Source organism: Mya arenaria, chromosome 11, assembly GCF_026914265.1.
Source record: "Mya arenaria isolate MELC-2E11 chromosome 11, ASM2691426v1".
NCBI classification, from domain to species: domain Eukaryota; kingdom Metazoa; phylum Mollusca; class Bivalvia; order Myida; family Myidae; genus Mya; species Mya arenaria.
In genome coordinates, this window is record NC_069132.1 from 20,350,190 (window position 1) to 20,373,123 (window position 22,934).

Consider the following 22,934-nt stretch of genomic DNA (forward strand, 5'->3'; position numbering starts at 1 on the left):
AACCGGAAGCAGCTCATGATTTTGCTTGTTGTTTCTGGAAGGATCGTAACTGTAAAGTAAATCTATTTGGATCGAAGTTGTTGTTAGTTATCAACCCAAACCAAAATGGCACCTCCAAAGAAAAATGCTGGTCCCAGCAAATCAGAGTATAAGGACAAAGAAAAACCGACACAGATACGATACAGTAACATAGAAGCAGCAAAGGGTAAAACTGTTTACAATAGTTACCAAAATTGTCATCTGTCAATTTTTCGGAAACTAAACACTCTGTCCGAAACCAATCAAGAAAAGAGATCAGTATGTTAAAATTCATGCTTTTCTAGTTTCCCACAGTTATGTTTTCAGGAATATAAAATGAGGAAAGATATATTTGACATATGCAAGTATTAATGCATATAATTTTAGCTCGGTCCCTAGACTTACCGAAATACGATTATTTACCGAAAGACGGATAAAATTACCGAAAGACGTATGAAAGTTACCGAAAGACGCCTTCTAATGCATTTATTGTATTGTTTTTATATTAATATTATACAAATACATTACCAAACCAAATTTTAGAGAAAAATATTAAAATATAATGATGTAATAGGCAGTTGAAATTTCAGTGTTCGAGATCGAATTCCGCGTGCCAACTCGCCAACCAAAAGACAGATAAAAGCTTCCAAAATAATCAATTATTCCAATTAATGATAATCTCATAATATCCATATAACTAAAACACACTCATAAAAATGAAAAAGTTCATGAAAATATTTACTTATTGTTCAATTGAATAAAGACAATGTGTCAGTGAAATGGTTGTCTCCCTTCGCCAATCGAAAGACAATTTAACGCAGGTAAAACTAATTTATTAGTTGTTGTATTATGAAAATGATTATGAATTTGGATTCAAATAATAGCATTTATATTCTTATGGAAATGTTAGATCAATTGTATATACAGCATTTGAAAGTATTTTGGAATATACTTGAAACATTGCCTTTGAAATAGGTCGAAAATGTCGCTAAAATCATTTTCTTTAACTAACTTAGATCTACAGTATAGTTCAGGGCTTTCAAATTTTAATTTTTGTTTATATGAAAATTGAAAAAAAGAAGTTTTTAAACAGCGAAGTTCTCATCTTCAGATAAATTAGCTTACTTATGAACAATAATAACCAGACCACACCAAATACACACAATCAGGCGATGTTTAAAACAACATAATAATCACCCATTGTATGACACCCCACAAAGTAGCGGCACGTGTTTTGGGGGACAGTTTGGTATTATTGAAAGTGTATTAATTTGGGTAAACCCTTTTCGGCTCTGTGACACGTGTTGAGCAAATACCATAATAATTACGCATTAAAGGACCGCATTACGTGTACATTTATAATTGCGGGTGATTTTCACACAAATTGACGGCTTCATTTGAAGATTCATAAATAACAATTGCGAGTAAAAAGTTAAGTTATTGCTGTAAGTATTAAAGAAGTCCAAATTAATAGAAGTTTACACTCTGAAATCATTAATGATGGATGAGTTTCCTTGTGCTATATGTGCTGGAAATGCAAGCTATTATTTCTAATGCGCACCATGATAAACCATAAAAAATAAAGTATTTTAACTTTAACTGTTTGATTTCAACGATGAAGATATCTACATAGTTAATAATAAATATTGCACATAATAATGATACATAATTCAATTCGGGCAACATTATTGCCATGCACATATGAACTTAGGTAACAACAACTTTCTTTTCTTCATGGACATATATACGCATGGTGCATTCAAAGGTAATTATTAATATATTCTTATAACTCAATCTCAATTTCATTGTTTGTATGTCTGACACATTTGTTTGTAACACAAGGTGAATTTTCAATGTACATTTACCATAGCTTTTGTCATTAACATGTATATGTCTTTGTCAATGATTTAAATACATATTGTAAGTTAATCATTTTATTTTGTATTTGCAGCATTCAATATTTCATGTAATTTTATTATGTGTATGACTTATGTTTTATGCAGCCTTCCATGTTCGATGTTAATCAAATGTATATGTCATGTATGTAGAGAAATGATGAAAAATAAAATAAAAATTTAGTATTAAGTTAAATGTATATATTTGTTCTTACTTCACCTTAAACATATCAATAAATCGTATTTTGGTTGAGAACAGAAGAATACTCTTATTGGCTAAATAAAGGAAATTCTTTTGTCAAAAAACTTATTTCTAGATATTATTTTAATTTTTTTGGCTACAATGTGTAAGATCATCAAATATATATGAATATCAAAAATAAATACAATAGCAAGCGTCTTTCGGTAAATTTCTATCATATTTACTCCAGTTTAACCATATCCATAAATCGTATTTCGGTTGACGACGGGAGATAACTTTATTTGACTAAAAAAGGGAAATTCTTTTGTCAATAAAGTCATTATTTCTAAATATTTTTTTTTAATTTTTGGCTACAATGCGTATAATCATTATATATACAAGATTATTTAAAAATAAATGCATTAGAAGGCGTCTTTCGGTAACTTTCATGCGTATTTCGGTAATTTTATCCGTCTTTCGGTAAATAATCGTATTTCGGTAAGTCTAGGGACCCATTTTAGCTAATCAGCATAGGGATCCATCCCTGCTGCAATATGTCTAAGCCCTAACTAATTCACTCTGATTAGAGAGTTATCTGGTCTGGTTAGCTCAGTCTGTACCCGAAGTGAAGAGGATCAGGAATTGTCATGGGTTTGGTCTCTAGATTGATGATGTTCCCTGTGAAGTACAGTTGACTTATCTCATTCTAAAGCAAAGCTTTTGTTAAATTTCAGCTGTTGCATCTGCCATCAGAACTAGTCTTGGACCTCGTGGCATGGATAAAATGGTGAGTGACGTATATATATATATATATGGCAGATTTCACAAAAAAGGCAATTATTTGGCCCATTTGCTTTCATTTATTGTTATTGCATGTCAACGTCATATATACAGCAATTGCCTTTCCCAACCCAATAAGAACACCTAATAGAAGTGATTTGTATTAAAATAATGAAAATATTGTGTTAAATAAGGTAAAAAAATGTAAAAATATGCCGATATTTAGGACAAAAAAGACAGAAAATCTTCCCGGTACAAATATACCACTTTTTTGAGGATGCTTTTCAGTAACATCTGGTAAGTATTTTATTCTTGTCTGTTGAATAATGTTTGCAAGAAATGTTAATTAAAACAATAATATATCTAAAATGATTGCATTTCGTTCGTAATATACTTAAATTTTCGGTAATTGCGCATGGTGATAACGTTACGGTAATCTGTCCTCGAATTTTTGTGTAACATTAGCAGACATGATCCACTGCTAACTGTTTTAAGCCTAAACACACCTTTATTAAATCACTGAAAACAAAGACTACGTGTCGGATAAAAACAGTATTGCATGTAACAAGAAATTGGTCATTCCCGATCATAAAGTTTTTTAGGTCTAAAAATGTGTTAATGTTACTCAAAATCGATTCTGTCCCATTTTAGCATGACGATAGCACCTTTTCTATTCGTGAATAATTTACACCGACTGAGGGTTAACATCCGGGTAGCGATTACTTTTATATTGGACTGGTTCACAGTTGACATTGAAATGATAAAAATAGTGGTAAATACCGTTGATAAAAACTTAATCCAAGTTTGGCTCATTCTGTCCTTCGATGTAACGTTAACATTATGTCACGCTAGCATTAAGACAAGCGCTTAATAAAGCAAGAAAATCGTTGAAATTTGATGACTTTCCCAGAGTCAATTATTCAAACATAACAATGTCGTCTGTAAACTATCGTTTCTAAGTATTCATTCATTAGGTACGTACCGTAAATGACTGGGTATAAGACGATAGGGGGTATTAGACGCAGGGAAAAAATCTGTGAAAAATCCGAGAAAAAAACTTTTAATCTATGTTTTTGGTTAAAAGACGCATAGAAAAAATGTCAAAATCGTCCGGCATTTTAAGCCACCATGTTTGTTGACTGTGACAAAAAAAAAAAATTCGTGAAAATGGCGATGGTTATCTTTAAAACCATACAACCATACTGTCGAGAATGAAAAGTTGTTATGCAAAAAATATTTTGACAGTGCCCAACTTTGCTTTTTTATATGTAAGTTTGATTATTGTTTAATTCAATTTATTATTCAAAATAATATTGAATACCGTAATTCACAAGAGTTCGGACACCATAAATTAATTATTTTTTTCGCTCTCCGAATACATAGAAAATTATCATTTTTACATTTTATTTACATGTTTGTTTAACCTGTCTTTTTTCTTCATGTTTGCTTTTTACCACTTATTAATTTATCCGTAGTAATCAATGGTCATAAACTTATTTATTACGCCTATAAGTGTAAATCCTTCATGAAGTTAATTAAAACACCATTTTATACATGCACTGAACTAAATACACATTCTATCGGCTTCAGATCAAAGAGTCACACTGTGTGACGTCACATAACTTACAGTTATACCCACGAGGATCTCGTGGAGAGCATGGACATTGCTATGCAGGATTAATGTAAAACTGTACGATTATTGCTTCATATAGCAGGGCTTGACGCTTATTCTAATACTTGGTTGCCCTTCGGGCAACCACCTAGCCATTTTCACTTGCCCGAATGGATTTTTTACTTGCCCAATTTTTTTGGGCTCATTTTGTTGTTATACTTCACATCAAAACCCATTTCCATATAACAACAAAATGAGCCCAAAAAAATTGGGCAAGTAAAAAATCCATTCGGGCAAGCACATCAGGGCTTGCTGTATTTGAAATAAATCAGTTAATGTCATGAAATTTGTAACTAATAGCACATACATTCAAATTATTAAGGATGAAATAAAATTGAATTATAAGAACGAACAGTCAACCTCTTATTATCTTAGCCTTGTAATCTTACATTTATTTAGAAGTAAATTACAATTTATCGCAATGTAAAGTGAAATCGTAAAGTTCCAAAAACCGAGCATCCGAAAATTGGAGCAGTCCGAAAAATAGCCAAAAATCGCTGTGTCTGAGTCCAGGAAAATTGTTCCCCCAAGACTCGACCCAGCGTCGTTTTGGTTTATTTTCATAGCTGGTCTTTTTCTCGGATGACTGAGCCTTTTTTCGTTTGAAACATTAAAAAAACTTGACAGTGTCGACTGTCAAAACACCATTTGTGTACATTGTGAGGGCATTAACTGGAATGCTAGCTATATGGATTTGGTGCAGCTCACGCGATTGGCCAACGGATCTAGACGGAATTACTCGAGCTCTATCGGAAAATATTCGGCAGTCTTCGCCTTCGTAGTTTTGAATGAAAATGTCAGAGGAGCTCCGTTTGACCCGATTTTTCGAGTCAACAACCAATGAGTGCATTAGTTTCGGTTTGATAAATACTCTCCAAGAAGGAGAGTACAGACTACTATTTTTTACCCGAAATGTCGCCACTATGACAAGTTTTTTTGTTACTGCCCGATCGGGCAGGTAGATTCTAGAAACTACTGCCCATCTGCAAAAATTACTTGCCCCGGGCAATCGGGCAGTGGTTAATGTCGAGCCCTGTATAGTCTATAAGCGTGGTACAAGTTTGAAAGCTTATTGGCAGATCGTTTTACAAACATGCCATGTCGATGTTTTGTTAATCCCTTGATTGCCCTTGTTGTTTGTTTAATCCTCAAATAAATATATCACACTTCCTTTTCAACAGGCAATAAATCGTTTAGGATGGGTAGTAACTAATTAAATTGTCACAGTGGTGTATACGGTTAGGTAATCTAGCCAGGCATTGTAAAGATAAAAATCAATAATCTTCGTCTGTGAAACTTGGTAACTATGAAAGTTATGATTGATGTCCTTTGGGTGTCCGAAAATTAGGTACGCAAAATAAATTATTTTGGGAAATAATTATGGGTGTCCAAATATTTAGAGTGTCCGAACTCTTAGGTGAATAAACTTTAATCGAAAAATATTTTTGTTGAAATTATAAACGTCTTACGATATACCGTATCCCGGTCTTCAACTGCCGTTTTAACCCGTATATACTCGATCAATATGACGCGAGTAACATCCCTTTCTACATAAATCTAAATAAACTCTCGGCTTGAAATTGACCTCAGAAAAAAAGTTCAAAAAATTGTTACTGCGTATTATACGCAGGCATTTTTTTGCATCAAAATCTGAGGGAAAAAAGTGCGTCTAATACCCAGTCATTTACGGTAGTTTATATTGAATTCATACCGCTTTTGTGTTTGATATCGTTATTTATTGGACAGAATTAAGAATTTTTGTGATTATCAATTGACCGTGTTTATCAATCATTTATATAGTTTGTTTTATACTGTATCAAGCTCAAACAGTCTGTGGTAGGTCTGTATTTTAATTTGTTGTGAAACATTTTGTCTAACTGCTAATGTGACATACTGCTAATGTTACTCATTCTGTTTTGTGGTAACACTAGCACATACTCACAATTAGCAATTTATAATATATATGTTTAATATCAAAGGTAATGATAATTGCACCATACTAGAGACATTTATATTACCACAACAAAACATTTATGTTTATAGCTTATCTGATCTGATATAAAAAGAAAACCTATGTTTGCAGAAAACATTTTCTGTCTTGTTGTCCAATTAGGGTTTGTTTCAATAAATTTATTTGAGAAAAACGAAACAATCTTTATTTTTTGTCTGTACAATCTGTTTTATAGATAAATGAACCATTTAGTGCAAGACAAAATACTTCTTTGGATCAAAATATTAAAAAAAAACAAGTTTTTACCGGCAATATTGTAACACTAGCACAAATGGTATGGTGATACAAAATTCTTTTTTTTATAAAAATGCATGAATAAATCATTGCAAATGTTCTAAAATATGATAGATAAGAAATTGCTGTAAAAGATTATGTTGAAATTACAAATCTGCAATAAATTTTAAAAATCAATATTCGCCGGGAACTTTTTGGTCACCAAAACGTGAAATCTGCCATATGCAAAATAATGCAAACTTTGTTGATCGTAAACAAACTAACATGTACAGCTCCAGGAAAGTGCTTGATTTGGGATTTTACTGATAGCTTGGTCAACTATTAAAATTGCTAATGATAATAATGTTTACTGATAAATCAGTAATACTAGCACTTTCCTTGCTTTACAGGTAGGGGAGTAAATATCAGGACATTGAAGTTGTTTCTGATCTGTTAAGATGTTGTAGGTTTTTCCTGAACAGTCACTTAAGATGCACTCTCACAGATTGAAAGTTCTGACAACTTTTTTATAATTTTAATTTTGTCTTGGACTCTAACAGATTGAAAGTTCTGACAACTTTTTTATAATTTTAATTTTGTCTTGGAACGAGTTAATTTTTGCGAAAATCCATCGAAACCAGTTATATAAGACTGCTGACAAAAATTAGATCGCAGATTTTTATATTGAAGTTCTAAAATTGATGTTTTATGCAATTTTCTTAAACTGTTAGTAACGGTTTAAGCCATAAATCATTAATTTTCGAATGGGAATATGAAAAACTACGATTTGATATTTTGTCAGTAATCTTTTATCATTGGTTTGCAGATATTTACGCCAAAATATTCTCTTGCCAAGACAAAAAATAAAAAGTTGTAAAAATGGTATATCTGTGAGAGTACAGCTTTAAGCTCTTATTCAGCTAAAAACATACAGAATGAAATCAATAAGCATATCTTTATATTCTTGGTTTTGAAATAGAAAATGTGGTTTGACAGCAGGGCTCGACATTAACCACTGCCCGATTGCCCGGGGCAAGTAATTTTTGCAGACGGGCAGTAGTTTTAAGAATCTACCTGCCCGATCGGGCAGTAACAAAAAAACTTGTCATAGTGGCGACATTATGGGTAAAAAATAGTAGTCCGTACTCTCCTTCTTGGAGAGTATTTATCAAACCGACACTAATGCACTCAGTGTGTGTGTGTTGGTAAGAACAAGCCTCTCAGTGGGTAAGAGCGCAAGGCTAATGTTCTGGCAGTTGTGGCTTTGAGGTCTACACTGGGCACACTTAATCCCTTGTTTATTTGACTTGTGTAAGTAAAGAAAGAGAGGAAAAGGTAAGAGCGCTTGGATCGGCTTGAAAGGTTAATGGGGGAAGGAGTGTAGTGTGCATGGGTAAGAACCAGCTGCCAGATGTTCTGTAGGTTGTGGGACTCACTTTTCTTCTCCAGTTAACTAATTGTAAAATTGAAGCTTTCCATTTCTATCATTGTTCAGCAGAACGTATGGCTCATTTCTAACCTTTAATTTATGGCATCTGACTTCTCTCGTCTGATGCATTAGCACAACAATGATTAAAAAAAGACAAAAGTACAACAAATGCTGTCAGGGCTCATCCTACACAGAAATTTTAGGGAGAAGTGAGATAGGGGGAGGGTGTGAGGGAAGGTGTTGTTCTTGTTTTAAAATGGTCATACTGGTTGTTTTTAGTTGGTATTAATATGTTGTATTTACCTTTAAAAAAACAAAAACAATGCAAGTTTCAAACATTTTATTTCATGCAAACCTATCATGCACACATAAAGATATCGGAATTTAAATACTGCATAAATAAATCAAATAAGCTAATACAAACAGAACTAGCTTATATCAAACAACATGACATCAATTGTAAAAAAAAATAAATAAAACTAGTCAATATATCATCACTGAAACTCCTCCTTGGGGAGCTCTCCCTTGGCCAGGTGGTAGGCAGTCTTAAGAAGCTTGACCCCAAGCCCGTCATCCTTGGACAGTTTGGCCAGTACGATTTTCTTCATGGGCTTCTCGGACCGCAGAACTGTGTTCTCTTAGGAGGCCTTGTGCTGATTGGCTGAAAATACACAAAGTATTTCATATAAAAGTTTGCACCAACTTCAATTAATTTGATAATTTCACTTATTAAATTATTTCTTATTTGGACTGTCGATCATGTCATCACTTTCAACATCGTCAGCTTTAAGTTTCAGGCCTGGGGAATCCCGCAGAAGCCACTTAGAAAGTATAATTACTATTAAACAGAATGCAAAATATCCATATATTATATAGAATATTGATGTGAACCGATCAAAGAAAAAATGCATTTCTGAAATAAAAACAACAAACCTGGAAGTGTGATTCGCACTTGCCCTTCTCGCTAACTTCGCTGTAATCACACCCAGTTAAGTTCACTTGTCATCAGTGCACATCGTTTAAACCGTTATTGTCATAAAGTATAAATCCTTATTGGCACTTATAAATCCTTATTGGCATTTACAAACATTGGGTAAATATTAATCCCTTACAAGTTTATTACATCGATGACGTAGCGCATGTACACAAATTCAATGGTGCAAACTCGTGCCTCGATTGAATAAAACGAGCGTTCTCATTGGCCGAAGTCAATGGAGCAAATTTACAAGGTTTAACACAATTGGCTATTTGTCAATTGCACTGACAGGCTGGAGGCGGACTCGCTTTGTTTTGACAAGCGTTATTTCTGATCAATGTCGGGTGTATTTGAGAGCGATATTGTTTTTTTGATCTCTGAAAAAGTCTGCGAATTTGACTTCGCTTTGATCTTAGAAAATAGCGAAGTCGCTGCGGGCAGGGCAACTTAATCGCCTAAGTCGCCTGGTTGGATGAGCCCTGTGCTGTATTACAAAAAACGATTTTCAACAGGCAATTGATTTTACATTTGTTTATAAATGTCATTCTTCAGATCCAGGCCTCTAATGGAGACGTGACAATCACAAATGACGGTGCCACAATCCTCAAGCAGATGCAAGTCCTCCATCCAGCTGCTAAGATGGTGTGTACAAATTGTTTAATGTAGACAGTAGTTTTTGCACGCCTGATTGTTGTTTCCCTGGAATAGTCCATCTGGCACCCCCTCATGCTGATAAGTCGTGCAAAACAATGCTCCATCTCTCGTGTGTTATTATTTAGATTATGAATGATACATTATTATTTTTTAAGACAACAAACAAAATGGAGTCAACTATAAAAAGTTTCTTGTTGAATTGAAGTAAACATTGATCTAAACATATATGGGACACAAATGAAAATTTTAAGGAATGCAAAAAAAAAGAAAGATTTGTTATCTGTTCGAATGAGGAACTGGTTGATAATTGTAATTATTGTCTGTGTGTAATGTGTAATTCATTTTTTTAATGGCATCAATGATTTTTTTATTGTACCAGGTATAGGAGCATAATCTAAAATAAACTTTGAAGGGTTTACTGGTTGATTAACTTTGCCTATTCATTTTTGCAGCTTGTTGAGCTGTCAAAGGCCCAGGATGTTGAGGCTGGTGACGGCACCACCTCCGTCTGTGTCATTGCCGGCAGTTTGCTGGATGCCTGCCAAAAACTCCTCTCTAAAGGTATAATTCAAGGCTTGTATGGGAAGAATCGTAGTAGAACTTCTTCAAGGGGTCAAATAACAAAACAAAAAAAATAACTGAAAAAGATCTATTGCCTACTTACTAGTATAAATAAGATATATTTTAAGGGTGCATTAATTATAGTTACTAACAACACCTTGCCAGGGCTGTTAAGGAAGCTTTTGATATAAAATTAGTTTTTGCTATTTATGCAGGGCTTGGGAAAGTAAACTTTTTTTGTCAAAGATTCTTTGAGAATTTTTACATTAAAATTTCGGAAATATATAATACTTATTGGCATTTGGGACATAACAAAATAATGACTATATGACAGTTGAAAAAAAGCTTTGTACCTTCACAACCTGACACAAAATTCGAAAGGTTATGAAAATTGATAGACCTCACCTGCAGGGCTTTTTCTATAGTACCCACGGGTCCGACTATCGGACCCATTCCCAAAGCAAAATATAAGATATTTTTCCCAATCTTCAAACCCAATTTTTTTTTTTTAGAAATTCTTTTTACCTATACTGGTTCATTTTCAACATCCTAATAAATTATGTGATGTGAAGATTTTTTGGTGATTGAACTCAGAAATCATTGATTTTCATCACATTCAGTGATGAGTATGAAATATTACCTGTCATGATTTATTGCAATAGATATTTACACCCCAAGGATTGATATTTCAGCCATTGTGGGTCTTTTAAAGGGAAAATAAACTAATATTAAATCATTTCCTAATTCACAGGAGACTAGACAGCTTTTTGTTTTCACTGTAAAATTTCCCAATTTCCGCATTTTCACGACGCAAAATTTCCCAAAATGTCTAGGGTCTTTTTCCCAAATTGGGCAGAAAAAGCCCTGACCTGTCAAGCTTCATCCATTAAACACTGTTGCACTGCATGTGCAGTGCCAACCAATCTACTTAATGAGCGTCTGCCTTGACCAGTCACTATCAAATCACATGCAATCTGTAGATCAGCTGATGTCTCGAACCTCAGTCACTCCATTGTGCCTGTACTGGTGTAGCATAAGAGGACACTTCAAAGTCCACTTTTGCAAGGTCTGGACTGTGAGGTTGATGCTACAATATGGAGAGCAATATCTGTCCCTACGCTATAGTTTATGCATTGTGTAAGATAATCCACTCAAGCTCCTGGTGTAGTCGCTCCTGGCTCAATGCCTGCATTGGTTTACCTGTTGACATCATGTTTCATTTATTGAGAGTATTTCGAAAATCCTTCATTAAGTAATAAATGCCGAAAATGACGTCTTTTTGGGAATGTAAATTCAAGAGGTCATAAAAAGCTTTACATACTTTGCCACTAAATATTTAAGCATTTTAATCTTAAGTAATGTATGCAGACAACAACCATGTCAGTCAATTCCAAATTGTAATCCTTTGTTTCTTCAGGTATCCATCCCACCAGCATATCAGAGGCTTTCCAGAAAGCATCAACCAAATCCATGGAGATCCTAGAAGCAATGACGAGTCCTCTTGACCTCAATGACCGTGAATCACTCCTCAAAGCAGCATCCACATCCCTAAACTCAAAGGTTTACCATTTTCCAATGCTTTTAGATAAAATAGATATGCAATTGTTGTGTCCATCAGGGGCACCACAGTTATTCAAATCAATAATAAGTTTACCTTGGGGGAAAAAAATATGGTTTCATATTTCCCAACCTACCCTAAAATTTATCACCAACCATTGACATTTTCTCGCATGTATTTTTTTTTATAACAGCTCTTGTGGAATATTTTATTTACCTGTCAGGGTTCTCAAAATGAACCGGCCACCGGCCTATTTGACCGCTTAAAATCAGAAATCGGCCGGTTAGAATTGTTGTAGAAACCATAAGGTCACATTCTTTTCTGACCTATTTTAATACTGATTATCTATTTTTACTTCGGCGTATGTAAGAGTCTTCAGATTCGTATTGGTTAGAATTCTCCATAATTCGCGCATGCGCTGTTACGGTTACCTGTTAGAAGAAAACATTGTCGATGTCAAAAAAAGAACATAGACACCCATATAAAAGTGGCAAAATCACAACCATCAGATTTACGCGACCATCTGCTAAAAATAGATGTTTCGCTACGATTTACACTCGATATCTTCTAATTGGCCGTGATTGCAGATGGGTGTAATCGGTCCAAACACTTGGTAGATCACAGAAGACACATTTTGCTGACTGTATAATGCAAATATTTCGGATATTGTTCGCCAAGTTAATTTTTTTCCTCGTCTGAAATAAAACTTACCTTTTACTAATGTAGTAATGATTAGGCTTTGCGTATGCACAGGCTAAATGGTAGGTTTTAAGACACATTTCATTAACCGTTACAATAATAAATCCGCAATAATCAATTGTTATTTATTTCGCCAAATGCAAGTCCCATCCCATCACAAACACCTGGGAAAGGATAAATAATTAACACATGTATAGCAATGTGTCGTGTTTGTCGGCTGCAGACCAAACGATACACTTTCTGACGTCAGAGACGAACACATAACATTTTTACGTTTGATATGCAGCCGACATGTACGACACATTTCAATACATGTTTTAATACCGTTAAGTTAAACTTGAGATTAAAGTCGCGTGGCAATGTATTGTATTTAAATTGCTCAGTCAAATACCGTATGATCCCATTTTTCTCTAGGCTAGTTAACCATCTACCGTGTTTACCGCGTTTGCGTCTAGATTGTAAGATCATCGGAAAAATTATACTGTAGTCAATAATCGTCGTGTGAGAAACGGCCGAAATGTTTGAATTCACTGCAAATATGAATGAACTTATAGGATTTGCAAAATATGTATGTCCAAATTATAAGTGTTTTTTTTTTTAAATTTATTTTTTCACTTCAGAACTCCTAGAAAAACAGTACCCTTAATAGCTCAGAATGCAGATCGGGGGGGGGGGGGGGGATGCCCTCGGGGCCCCTCTAGAAAGCCTGTTACAAATTCAATTTGGCCTGTTCAACTCAAACATTTTGAGAACCCTGCCTGTAGTCTGTTGCCTACTATCAATTTGAGAGCATAAAATCATAATTGTGCACACTGCTTAAAGAGTCACCATATCTTATCATCTTGTGGTTCAAGTTCAACATATAACCTAATGTTAGCACTTTGTTGTTATCTCCCCTTGTTCATACTCTATGATGTACTCAAATACTTACCTAAGGACTCAATTGAAACTTTGAATGTTTTAGATGTTTATCTTTTTGTCACTTGATTGTCGAGTTATTTAGTTTATGCCTTTATTGAAAAAAACATGGAACATTAAAAGATGTTGGTAAGCTTTGAATCAATTTAAATACTTTTAAAATTAACTAATGTAAAGAGTATACTTGTGTGTTCACAATACATATACTTGAAACATTTGAATACAAAGAAAGGTAGCTGTCGAATATTATCCTCTATATGAGCATTCAGCAATCTGTATTCCAATGAGGATATAAAGATTACCTTACATGAAAGACTAACATTCAGACTGGTCTTATTTGTAGGTGGTTTCCCAGTATTCCGGCATCCTGTCTCCCATAGCTGTGGACGCGGTCCTGCGAGTGGTTGACCCCGCTGTACAGGACAATGTAGATCTGAATGACATTAAAATTAACAAAAAATTAGGGTGAGAAATTGTATAACTGTCATATCATTTGGAAAGAGTAATATACTTTACTACAAATAACTGGCTTTAATAAAGCGAAATTGAGAGTGGTACAAGGTACTTTGTACCAATGGTTTTGGACCATTATTCTCAATAGTTGGCAAGACTTGACTAGAAGTCATGCCCCAGTTTAAAAACGATGTTTTAAAGACATTGCTAAAATATTAAACAATAAAGACTTTATTGTGTGACAGAAATCTGTGTCCAATAGGTGTTTAATAATTTATAACTGTGTTATGAGGTAATCCTAAAATCCCATGTTCTTGTACAGAGGAACAGTTGAGGACATTGAGCTGATTGATGGGCTTGTGTTCGACCAGAGGACACAGGGTATGGGCGGTCCCAACCGCGTGGAGAAGGCCAAGATTGGGCTCATACAGTTCTGCATCTCGCCTCCAAAAACTGATGTAAGTAAAATTATAACACAATATTTAATTATAACACAACATTTTCATTCTTTTTATCCCCCGCCTATGAAATAGGGAAGGGGATATTGAAATGGCGTTGTCCGTCCGTCCATCTTTCCTTCTGTCCGTCCTTCCTTCCGTCCGTCCGTCACCTGCGTTTTTTCAGTAACTAGCCGGTATAATTTCATGAAACTTAAAATAAATATGAACCACTATACTGGAATGATGCCCGTCCGAAAAAAAATTTGATTGGTCAATTGTCCTTGGAGTTATTGCCCTTGATTTTCTGAAAAATGCACATTTACAGCCATTTCTCAGTCACTAGATGGCAGAATTTCATGAAACTTAAAATAAATATGAATTACTATACTGGGATGATGCCTGTTCATATTTTTTTTGGATTGGTCAATTGTACTTGGAGTTATTGCCCTTGATTTTTTGAAAAACTCATTTACAGCCATTTCTCAGTAACTAGTTGGTAGAAATTCTTGAAACTTGAAATAAATATGAACCAACATACTGCGATGATGCCTGTTTATTTATATTTTGGATTGTGTAATTTCTATACGAGTTATTTGCACTTGATTTATTAAAAGATCCATGTTTGCAGCCTTTTCTATGCAACTAGCTGGTAGAATTTCATGACACTTGGAATAAATAAGAACCAACATACTGTGATGATGCCTGTCTATTTTTCTTTTGGATTGGTCAATTTTCCTTAGAGTTATTGCCCTTGATTTATTAAAAAATCATTGTTTGCAGCCATTTCTCAGTAACTAGCTGCTAGAATTTAATGAAACTTGAATGTGATATTTTAAGCTTCAAGCACAAACAAGCCATCAAGCACAAACAAGCCATCGTTGGCGGGGGATATCTTTTCACTGAAAATGCTTGTTCAACATGAAGTTGCGCTTGCATGTCATGAACAACTAGAAATGTGTCCATAGGACACGGATGCCCCCACTTCGATTTTTTGTCACAGAAAATAAGCCATAATGATTATTCAGGATAATCTGAGGGCCCTAACTCCTAAATGATTAAAGCGATTTCCATGGCTATCGAACTTGATCAAGATATTATGGTCACAAACATGTGTTAAAAGTTTGGTGAGGATTGGACAAACAGTTTTCAAGAATTAGATCGGAAACAATCTTCGGGACGTATTTTTCAAGTCTTTTTTTGCAAATAAAGAGCCGTAACTCCTAAATGACAAAAGCGATTTCCATGGCTATCGAACTTGATCAAGATATTATGGTCACAATCATGTATGTAAAGTTTGGTGAGGATTGGACACATACTTTTCAAGAATTAGATTGGAAACATATATTTTTGAAGTATTTTTGGCAAAAAAGGGCCGTAACTCCTAAATGACTAAAGCGATTTCCATGACTATCGAACTTGATCAAGATATTATGGTCACAAACATGTGTTTAAAGTTTGGTGAGGATTGGACAAACGGTTTTCAAGAATTAGATCGGAAACAATCTTCGGGAATTTTTGGCAAAAAAGGGCCGTAACTCCTAAATGACTAAAGCGATTTCCATGACTATCGAACTTGATCAAGATATTATGGTCACAAACATGTGTTTAAAGTTTGGTGAGGATTGGACAAACGGTTTTCAAGAATTAGATCGGAAACAATCTTCGGGACGTACGTACGTACGTACGTTACAAGTCATATACGTACGTACGTACGTACGTACGTAAGTACGGACAAGGGCAACCCTATATGCCGCCACTTTGTGGGGGCATAAAAATATGTTGAAGCAGGTCAATTTTAAAGTTACTCTTACTAACTATGAAATACTTGTCTATGGTAATACTAATCAGTAGTGTGATTCATTTAAATTAGTTAATAAACATAATAAATCACAAAATACATGGAATGATAAATACATGGAATGATGAAACCGATTAAGCTTAGAACAAAATGAAATACTAGTGAAGGTCAAAGAATTTAAAGTAGACTGAAAAATGGGAGAATTTCTACACAAACTAGTTAAAAGCTCTTAATTTTGTCTGTTTAATGAAAACTTCTCTCTCAGCTAAAACAGTTTAATGAAGACCTCCTGACTTAATCCCTAGATCAGTAAATATCAAATTTCAAAGCTATGGATATCCTTCATTGTAATTGTGTTTGTCCAGATGGACAACAGCGTGGTGGTGTCAGACTACACACAGATGGATAAGGTTCTACGTGAGGAGCGTCAGTACATCCTCAACATTGTCAAACAAGTGAAGAAGGCCGGATGTAACGTTCTCCTCATACAGAAATCCATACTCAGGTAATACAGCATGCCTAGGCCATCTCAACATAAATTTGTTTTTAATTATTTTTAAGTATTTATAATTCAGATTTGTTGAAAAGTAATTTTGAAAAATTCCTATTTCGTGTAGTAACATTTTAATATTGACTGAAAATTTGTGATTGCTCTGAGCATTGTTCGACACTAAAAGGTCCCTGGATCCCAATGTTACAGAAGGGACACCTGAACATCAAAGTCCTGTATTCCGTTGGGACACTTAAATTTCTGATGGATAAATCAGACCGACAAAAGCTAAATATCAATAAATAAATAGCGTTACACTAATTTATTACCCAAATTTCTTGACAGTATAAAAATGATATTATTTTTATTATTAATAATACGTCACACACACCAAAGCGAAAGTATGTCTGACCTTGTTTGTGACTATAGTTCCGTCATGAATCTATAAATAAACAGGTCATTTCACAGTGAACATGTGGGTTAGGCCTAACAAAATAAATTGTGTGGTTCGGGTCACCCGACCCTACCTGGAAAATATTGCAGACCCTACTGTTTTTTTGGTGTGACTTGCGAAAAAAAAACACTCCAGAACGTCGGGAGTTTAAGCTCATAAAACCCAAGATTAGTTTCGAAGATGTAGAGATAATGTTTTTGTTTGAGTCGGGATCTGTATCCGAGATTGACATGTCAACATCCGACAAGGGGCCATGGACCCGTTTGTATGAAGAACAACTGTACGATATTTCTGTCGTACATTTTATCAAGAAATTATCCGGCTTTTCGCTCTGAGTAAGGTATATACAATGGAAAAAATGTGTCTGGATAAGAGTATAAGTTTTCCCACACATAAGATTGAATGCCGGTCTAATTTTTATATCCCCCACCCACCACTGCAGGACAAGGCATGACCCTTTTTCCCTTGTCATGTTGTCAGATGCAATCATAAAAAAATAGTTTAGATAAAATAGCAGCAGGGCAAACATACTACTAGTATCTATATAGAAAGGAAATATAAAATACTGGGAGTTCTGACATAGGCTGGTGCCTGACAAAATGTGACTTTCTTTTAAACTGGGACTGAAACCTGGGTATGTTGCCATTTGTACAGTTTATAAATTATTCCTAACTTTACTTTTTGGAGAATGGCAGAGAAATGTTTTTGAGATGTTGAAGCAGGTCAGTATTGTCACATTTAATTATCAATATGTTTTCCTTTCGGAAGGTGTGTGACGAATGACATAAAAACCAGCAATGACACACCACCTCACCGCAGCGATGCTTAGTTATGTCCTTATATAACTGAAATTCTGCTGAAAAAGGACAAAAACAAAGCGAACAAACCTGTACCAAACTAAAAAAAAAAAAAATCCCGACCTACCCTACCTATTCTTGGGGACCATGTTACCCGAACCACACAATTTATTTTTTTAGGCCTAACGCTTCCGTTTTGTTGTTTACATTATCAACAAGGTCAGAGGTGACAGAGATTTATAAGCAGTTCAGTCTGTGGAATTATCTCGTTAATGTGGCAGAACAGCCCAAAACAGATGCCACCACTGCTGACTTTGAAGCCTTAATGATACGACCTTCGAGTTGTTACAGTAGCAATTACGGCACAAAATACTAGCATCCTACTATTCAGAATTCTTGGAAAATTGGCATCCTTCTAATCAATATTCTTTGTTAATCTTAAAGACATGTATTTTAATGCTTTGATAAAAAAAGTTATAGAAATAAAATTCCCTAAGTTCTATTAATTATCTTCAATAAATGAAATTTTACCACATTTTTGCGCGAAAATTAACATACTTTTTTTGGTGGTTGTCTGCTCTTCCACTCTGCACCACACCTGTTGGGCAGTCTGTTTTATTTATCAGCAGCTCTACTAAATATAAAACTTAAGTTTTCACAAACCTAATTTGAATTTAATATTAAAACAGGTTTAACAATGAAAAAAATGCAAAAAGTGGAATTCATTTTGGAAGGGACACCTGATTTCAAAAGTTGGTGTCCCTTCGGGATATTTTGGAAAAAAAGGTTAGTGCCGACTCCTGCTTTGAGAAATCTGTTCTGCAGCATCGGTTTTTAGGATGTATATTTATTTTGTACATAGTTTTGGTGCCGTATTCATAAAGCATCTAAGTGTACATTTTCAACTTCATATTTATTCATATGCATGTACTATTTTGACCATTTTCTTGCTTATTTTTATTTATTTTGGTGTACAAACATTGTTATTTTTCTTAAAATTTTACTACCAAGTTCTACAAATTGTCACTAAGATGCTTTATGATTCGACCCCTGGATTTATTGTATGGTAATTTACCTTTCAAGACAAATAGTCATGAACACTTAATTCTTATCCAAAATAAAAATTGGTATATTATTTAAACACAATAAAAAATCATTTCTCAGGGAAATTTATGCAATTTAATGAATTGACTCTCATATTGCAGAGATGCTGTTAGTGATTTAGCCCTTCATTTCCTAGCTAAGATGAAGATAATGGTCGTGAAAGATGTTGAAAGAGAAGACGTAGAGTTTGTTTGCAAGGTAAGTCTGCAGACAATTTAGAAACATGTACGCTTATAATGGTGTTTAATTTCCAAACTAACCTTAAAGCAGTAAGTCTGGGCAGCTACAGAAGCAAGTTCAGCAAAACAAGTACTTTGAACAGTTCAACTAAAAGTTTGTATAAGATGAATTTGGTTTTGACACTTTTCTTATTGTTTCTAAAAGCTATTTCCAGTAGTAGCAGAATGCATATTTATTGTTAAGCATGTGTCTTGCAGAGCCTGAACTGCCGGCCTATTGCCAGTCTTGACCACTTTGTCCCCGAATCTCTCGGATCAGCTGAACTGGTGGAGGAGGTACACACGGGAGCCAGCAAAATTGTCAAGGTGGGCTGTGAATAATGTTTGCTTTACGCCTTTATCAGTCAAATAATATTAATCAATGTAGAAAACTATATGTATTAAAGCATCAACTGCTGTGATTAGAGTAGTTTATAAACACATGCCAGAAAATGTTAACTTTTTCTTTGTAATTGAAAAAAACTCAAAATTAGGTTAATTTGATTTTTTATGTCTCCCCCTTTGTTTCCGCTCAATAACGAAAGAACGCTTGTACCCAGGAACTTCTACTTGGTATGCTAGTTGGTCATGACTAGTGGATTACTCCTATTGATTTTGAGATCAGTAGGTCAAAGATCAAGGTCACCGTGACCATGAAGTGAAGAAACAGTGTCCGCTCAGTAACTAAAGATCGTTTGGGTCCAGGAACTTCATACTTGGTATGCTAGTTGTTCATGACTAGTAGTTGACCCTTATTGATTTTGAGATCAAAAGGTCATGGTAACCTCCAGGTAAAAAACAATGTGTTGGCGGTGACCAAAGCTTAAAAATGGTTTCTGTTCAATAACTAAAGAACGCTTGCACCCAGGAACTTCATACTTGTTATGCTAGTTGGTCATGACTAGTAGATGACTCCTATTGATTTTGAGATCTGTGACCATGAGGTGAAGGAATGGTTTCCGCTCAATAACTAAAGAACGCTTGCACCCAGGAACTTCATACTTGGTATGCTAGTTGGTCATGTCTAGTAGATGACTCCTATTGATTTTGAGATCAGTAGGTCAAAGGTCAATTTTACCATGACCTTGAGGTGAAGAAACAGTTTCCGCTCAATAACTAAAAAACTCTTGCACCCAGGAACTTCATACATGGTATGCTAGTTGGCCATGACTAGTAGATGACCCCAATTGATTTTGAGATCACTAGGTCAAAGGTCAAGGTCGCAGTAGATGTTCACTATTTAATACGGGTGAATAAATCGAACTTCACTGTTGGTTCAACTGCAGTCCAAAATTACAAATTTCATGTCCATCATTTATTTTTCTCAGATACGACCACACAATAGGTGAGACAAGCGCTTTTTCAAAAAAGCAATCTCTAGTTTTTTATCTAATTTAAAAGAAATTCCTTTCAATTTTGGATTTTCCTACAGATTACTGGTATATCAAACCCAGGACGAACAGTGACAGTTTTAATCCGTGGATCTAACAAGCTTGTCCTGGAGGAGGCGGATCGATCACTCCATGATGCTCTCTGTGTCATCAGGTGTCTCGTCAAGAAGAGGTACAACATCATCAAGATTGATTGTAGATGAATTATGTGGTTACAATTCAACATCTTATGTGTTTAAGTTATGTTGTTGAGGAAGTTAAGAAGATTTGTATTGAAAATTTGCTAGGCACTGCAGTACTCATGTTAAGTGTCGTCCTGTTGTCAATTTCATGCAAGAATTTCTGAGTAAATATGGTTAGAGTGTTAACTCACAGTTTAATGTTATCTCTATAGGGCCCTGATTGCCGGAGGTGGAGCACCAGAGATTGAGCTCTCCCTACAGCTGATGGAGTATGCCAACACCCTGTCTGGCATGGAGCAATACTGCTTCCGTGAGTTTGCCGAGGCCCTTGAGGTGATTCCCTTCACCCTGGCCGAAAATGCTGGGCTCAACCCCATAGCCACTGTCACGGAACTGAGGAACCGACATGCACAGGGGGAGAAAACTGCTGGCATCAATGTCAGAAAGGTATTTCTTTACAACTTTATATGCATAATACTTAATTAAGCATACAGGTAATCAGTAATGACCGACAATGGGGTTGAGATAAAAATGATTCTTCTTATATAACATCTTATGGTCTGTTTGAAACATTTGACAAGTGGTAGTCAGGAGCTTTCTGTGTATCAAAACAAGACACATTGTCATAGTTTGGAACTAACAGGGAAATGCATTTACTACATATAGTTATTTTTGCACTCACAAAGCAAGATTTGGGAGAGTATATAGGAGTGAGCTTGTCGGTTGGTTGGTTTTGTCCAGACAATAACTCCTGAAAGGGTTGACATATTTTCATAGATGCTGCTCTGAACCTATTCTTGTATTTCACTGTTATTGATCATTTCAGGGAGCCATTACGAACATCTTGGAGGAGAATGTTGTGCAGCCACTGCTTGTGTCCCAGTCCGCCATACATCTCGCCTCTGAGACTGTCCGCTCTATCATGAAGATTGATGATATCGTGAGTAGTCCCTTCTCATTACTTTTTGTAGTAATTTAACAAATGAACATACCTGATATAAAGTTTTCAGAATGATTACTTGCATGTTAATTTTGTGACTTGTACATACATCTACTTGTAAACTTGCATTAAGATAATTGTCTACATTTGGGATAAAAAATTGCTCACATTTTCTTATCGGTGACCCTTTTTGACTGCTGAATTGTGATCCATTATGATAGGTTTTGTACATTTTCTGAATGGTGTATTATAATGATTTCTGTTGTATAATTTGCAGGTGAACTGTATGTGAGGATAGTTGAACCATAATCTGTCACAACCAACCCAGTCTCCTAGCTGCTCATCAACGTTCATCAACACTTAACATTCAGACATGCTGAGCTGAAGCTCTGGATGGGACAGCTTGTCATCTCAACATTTCCTCATTTCTTACATACTCCTCAAGAGATGGATGTGTTCAGTGTTGGCTTAATTCTAACTTATAATTTATTATCTGTGTGCGTTACAATGACATGTGCTATGAAGAATGACATTTTTGAAACTGAAAGACAAGAAAGCAAAAGTGAACAAATTTAAAGAAATTTTGAGAAGTTTAAACGTACCGATTAGCAATTTTGAGCTATTATGTGTTTGCTTTGTATGTGATTTTTTTTAGATTAAATTATACAATTCTGTAGATTTTGTTATTGGGTGTATTGACAGTTCTGCTAAGAAGAGAAAAGTAAACTTTCACTATCGAGCTTAAAAACCTACTTATCTCCAGTCTAAGTTCGGCAGAGGGATATGTATTTTGCATTGTTTGTCTGGCCCAGATTTCTCGAAAAAGGTTTAGCAAGCTTATTTCATTAAGCCAAAGTTTTAACTTAAACTTGCTTTTCTAAATGAAAATTTATTAGTTGTTGTTTTGTGAATGCAAATATTACAATCAGAGCTCCAGATAATCTTTGAGGGCAATTGGGTCGATACCCACTTATTATGGGATAAACTGGGTCCTCTAAAAATAATGTAGGACACAGTAAAAGAACTGCCCACGATTATATAGAATCATAACATGATAAAAAAGATTGTTATTTGTACATTATATTTGAATACTGGTTGATCC

General features: G+C 34.9%; 1 protein-coding gene across 1 annotated transcript; it reads left to right on the plus strand.

Annotated features, from left to right (window-relative positions):
* LOC128208129 (T-complex protein 1 subunit delta-like) lies at positions 1-22,508 on the plus strand. Its single transcript, XM_052911496.1, has 14 exons — positions 1-205; positions 2,829-2,881; positions 9,728-9,817; positions 10,282-10,390; positions 11,808-11,950; positions 13,909-14,030; positions 14,341-14,476; positions 16,622-16,761; positions 19,203-19,299; positions 19,539-19,646; positions 20,752-20,882; positions 21,105-21,339; positions 21,719-21,832; positions 22,110-22,508. Exons 1-14 carry the CDS (start codon positions 106-108, stop codon positions 22,122-22,124), a joined length of 1,593 nt encoding a protein of 530 aa, XP_052767456.1. The 5' UTR covers positions 1-105; the 3' UTR covers positions 22,125-22,508.
* The last annotated feature ends 426 nt before the right edge of the window (positions 22,509-22,934 follow it).

Bases quoted from the DNA above. Each gene is read 5' to 3' on its own strand.
- LOC128208129 (XM_052911496.1), top strand. From the start codon at position 106: ATGGCACCTCCAAAGAAAAATGCTGGTCCCAGCAAATCAGAGTATAAG. The intron at 2,882-9,727 runs GTGAGTGACGTA...GTCATTCTTCAG, and splicing joins CTCGTGGCATGGATAAAATG to ATCCAGGCCTCTAATGGAGA. The intron at 9,818-10,281 runs GTGTGTACAAAT...TCATTTTTGCAG, and splicing joins TCCATCCAGCTGCTAAGATG to CTTGTTGAGCTGTCAAAGGC.